The 4168-nt window shown below is 55.2% G+C and overlaps 1 protein-coding gene across 1 annotated transcript; it reads left to right on the top strand.

Annotated features, from left to right (window-relative positions):
* Positions 1–1059: 1059 nt before the first annotated feature.
* ARC (activity regulated cytoskeleton associated protein) lies at positions 1060–3829 on the top strand. Its single transcript, XM_078392030.1, has one exon. It carries the CDS (start codon positions 1529–1531, stop codon positions 2756–2758), a length of 1230 nt encoding a protein of 409 aa, XP_078248156.1. The 5' UTR covers positions 1060–1528; the 3' UTR covers positions 2759–3829.
* The last annotated feature ends 339 nt before the right edge of the window (positions 3830–4168 follow it).

Raw genomic sequence — 4168 nt, 5'->3', positions numbered from 1 at the left:
ATCCTTTTATGGCTCCGCTTCCTGCTTCCATCCGAGAGTGCCAGGGACGAGGAAGAGAGCTTCAGCTGCCTCTGTGGGCTGGACCTGGGGATGATGATTAAGCCGCTGATTCAGGCTTCCTCCCTGACAGGCTTGGCAAGGGGTGGAGGGAGTTTGTCAAGAGCCTTGGACGGACTGAGACGCCCCCTCCTCCCAAAATGTCAGGGTCCCCTGATTCCCACTCCCAAAACATCACCAAAATGTCAGGGTCCCCCTTCAAGCAGTTCATCCCCCCTCAGACACCCCCCCAATATGTCCTCTTTGGGAAATCAAAACATGCCCTCTTCCCTTTATCTCCACCCCCTGACCCTTTTCTCCTTGACGGTGACAACCCAGGTTGCGCAGCCCGACACGGGGGTGCCCCTTTCGCGGTGTGAAGGCACCAAACACACGTGCCTCGGAGCGCTTGGGAGCGCAACCCGTGGCATTGGGACGCACCTCCTTCCAGCCCCTTTCCCTCTTTAGATCAGAGGTGCAGGGAAATAAAGGTTTGTGTGTGTGTGTGTGTGTGTGTGTGTGTATGTGCGCGCGTGTGCGTGTGTGTGTGTGTGTGTGTGTGTGTGTGTGTGCATGCGCGCGCGCGTGTCAAGGGGAGCAGGACGACGGGGTTTCGTGTCTCCTTACGGACCTGGCTGGATTCAAGGGAGATGAATCGGCCCCTTCATCCTGGAGGAGGGAGGCGAGGCGAGAGTGGGCTTGGGAGGTGGGGGCGAGGTGGGGTGGGAAGCGAAAAAAAAAAGGGGGTATTACTCATCCCTCCCTCCAACTGTCCGCCGAACCTTTTCAAGCGCTTCTCGCTTCGAGTCTGCGGGTGTGCGGGAGGGGAGGGTGGGAGAAGCGGGCGAGTGGGAGAGAGGGAGGGAGGGAGGGATGGCGAGGCGGACTTGCCGGGAGCGGTGTTCTCCTGCATCCCGCTCCGCCAATCAGCGGCGGCGCGCCGAGGAGCCAAGAGGATTGGCTACGCCCACAGAGGATGCTCCGTGGAGTATAAGTAGGGGTATCCGTCGGTGCCACCGGCAGAGCGCAGCGAGAAGCGGCAGAGCTCGAGAGAGACAGACTTATACAGAGAGCGAGCGAGCGAGCGAGCGAGAAAGCGCTTCGGAGCCTTGCTCGTGCGAAGTTCTCCAAAGATCTCCCCGCAAAAAAGCAGGAGAGACCGGAGCAGCAGCGACTCGGATCCTAGCAAGGAAGGATCTCAACTGGCTGAGCAGGAGGAACTCGTTGGCTGATCTCGGGACTTCTGGGCCCTTGGCAGAAGAAGGACCGAAAGCTGAAAAGAACTTTCTTTTCTTTTTATTGTCCTGGACTTTGGTGGGAGCGCAGCGCGGCCTCGGACTGCTCCACTTCTCGAAGGGGGTGACTTCTGATTCGGTTGTGTTTGTGCTTTTGTCGGCAGACAGGGAGTCCGCTTTCGGACGGGGTGGTTGCAGAAGGATTGCTTAGAGAGGGCAGAAGGTGCAGGTGATTCTGACTTTCATCTTTAGGAGCCATGCAGCTGGAGAACATCAACCAAGGGAGCCTCCACGCTTTCCAAGGCCACCGCGGGGTGGTCCACAATAACAAGCCCAATGTCATCCTCCAGATAGGGAAGTGCAGGGCTGAGATGTTGGAGCACGTGAGGAGGACCCACCGGCACCTCCTGACCGAGGTGTCCAAGCAGGTGGAGCGAGAGCTGAAAGGCCTGCAGAAGTCGGTGGGGAAACTCGAGAACAACCTCGAGGACCACGTCCCCTCGGCGGCGGAGAACCAGAGGTGGAAGAAGTCCATCAAGGCCTGCCTGGCCCGGTGTCAGGAGACCATTGCCAACTTGGAGAGGTGGGTCAAGAGAGAGATGAATGTCTGGAAGGAGGTCTTTTTCCGCTTGGAGAGATGGGCTGACCGCCTGGAATCTGGAGGAGGAAAGTATTGCCATGCAGACCAAGGCAGGCAAACGGTCTCTGTCGGGGTAGGGGGCCCAGAGGTCAGGCCCAGTGAAGGGGAGATTTACGACTACGCCCTAGACATGAGTCAGATGTATGCCCTGACTCCACCTCCTATGGGAGATGTTCCTGTTATCCCTCAGCCCCATGATTCTTACCAGTGGGTCACGGATCCAGAAGAGGCACCCCCTTCCCCGGTGGAGACCCAGATCTTTGAGGACCCCAGGGAGTTCCTGACTCACCTGGAGGACTATTTGAAGCAGGTGGGTGGGACGGAAGAGTACTGGCTCTCCCAGATCCAGAACCACATGAACGGCCCTGCCAAGAAGTGGTGGGAGTACAAGCAGGACTCGGTCAAGAACTGGCTGGAGTTCAAGAAGGAGTTCCTCCAGTACAGCGAGGGCACTCTGACGAGGGACGCTATCAAGCAGGAACTGGATCTCCCCCAGAAGGAGGGAGAGCCTCTAGATCAGTTCCTCTGGCGTAAGAGGGACCTCTATCAAACCCTCTACGTCGAGGCTGAGGAAGAGGAGGTCATCCAGTACGTGGTAGGGACCCTCCAGCCCAAACTCAAGCGCTTCCTTAGCCACCCTTACCCCAAAACCCTAGAGCAGCTGATCCAGAGGGGCAAGGAAGTGGAGGGCAACTTGGATAATTCCGAGGAGCCCAGTCCTCAGAGGACCCCTGAGCATCAGCTCGGCGACTCTGTGGAAAGCCTACCACCTTCCACCACCGCCAGCCCTGCTGGGAGCGACAAGACGCAGCCAGAGATTTCTCTCCCTCCGACCACAGTGATATGACCTTGGAGAGGAGCTATCTGATCTAGAGGAAAGTTGGTTGGTTACTTGAGGAAGAGGGTTTCCTTTGGGCGGAAACCTGGCAGCCGGGAAGGGTCTGAGGAGACTCTCAACCCAATGGCCGAGAAGAGGAGAATTGCTTTATTTTTTTCCTTCCTTCCCTTTCGGGGAGGCAGACCATGTGAAGAACATGGCCCTCCTGAATCACTGGGGGGAGTGGTGGTTCGAGCTGGAGGACTGGCGGCAATTCTGAGGATTTCTTTGCAAACAACAACAACAGAATAGCATTGCAAGGGCTTGGACTCAGTTACAAAGGCAACCAGCCTGTCCCTCGTGGCAATGCACGCTAGATACTCCTTCGGCATTCATTTCCAAGGGAGTCAAATGGGGCAATAGAGAAGACGGTCCTTCCTGCTCTTATGGTCAGCCCTGTCCTTCTCCTTCCAGACATTCTCTCTAGCTTCTTGGAACCTATTGCTTATACCTCAGCCTCGACTCGCCAATTCTCTAGAAAGCTGTCGGTTTCTGCTTCGACCCACACTTCCTCCAACTTCTAGACTGAGCTTCAAACAGACAGGTCGGGAACATTTTGACCCATTTTTGGCAGGACTTTGAGAAGCCTACCAAGAGTTTTAACCCCAGTCCTGCTTTCACCCTGCTCTTCTTTTTCTGCTTAAATAAACCCCTTGGACTCTCTTCAGCTCTAACTTGATGATTAAGGTCCTTCAGGTCCACCAGTGCTATGTCTTCTGTCACCACACATTCAACAGTGGACCAGAGCTAACCTTAGGTGCTTTACTTCTCTCAGTTTTGGACTTATGGGAGGCGAGGAGCTAGCATGGACAGGACATCTACTTCCCTCCTTCGTTTAGGAGCTTAAAGCTGTTGCCACCACGTGGTTGGGGAAGAGCGGCTATCAAAGAAGGGATCCCACACTGAAGATGTGGTAGGGCTCAAAACCCACACAAGTAGGGCTAGATTCTTGATTTAGAGGGGAACAGTAGTCCACAGACACAACCTGAATTCAGCCAATGAAGCCATTTTCCTCTCTGAGCCAAGAAGACAGAGAAAACGATACCCCCCGAACCTCTTATTTGCGCTGCTTAAAACATCAGTTGAATGCGCCGGTGATAGGATGAGCTACCAAATGCTTGAGGACCGCAGCTGCGCGGTCTCGGTAGCTGAGACAGATGGAATGCAAACGGACGTCCTCCCGTAAGCTGGCTTGATTTTTCAAAGAAGAGCAAAACGATAGCTCCGCTTCAGCACCTTTGGCCAGTGGCCAAACAGAAATCACACACACACACACCCAGCAACTATGAGAAACCGGAGTAGTTGTGGGGAAAGAGGGAAAGTAAGTGGACTGGAGTGACAGTCAGAACTTCAAAAAGTTCAGACAACGCCCTCTGGAGC

Source organism: Pogona vitticeps, chromosome 4 (genome assembly GCF_051106095.1).
Source record: "Pogona vitticeps strain Pit_001003342236 chromosome 4, PviZW2.1, whole genome shotgun sequence".
NCBI lineage: Eukaryota > Metazoa > Chordata > Lepidosauria > Squamata > Agamidae > Pogona > Pogona vitticeps.
The sequence above is the reverse complement of the archived record's forward strand: the minus strand, read 5'-3'. Positions and strand labels throughout refer to the sequence as shown.

What these genes read in the sequence shown, in the direction of transcription:
- ARC (XM_078392030.1), top strand. Translation starts at nt 1,529, where the DNA reads ATGCAGCTGGAGAACATCAACCAAGGGAGCCTCCACGCTTTCCAAGGC.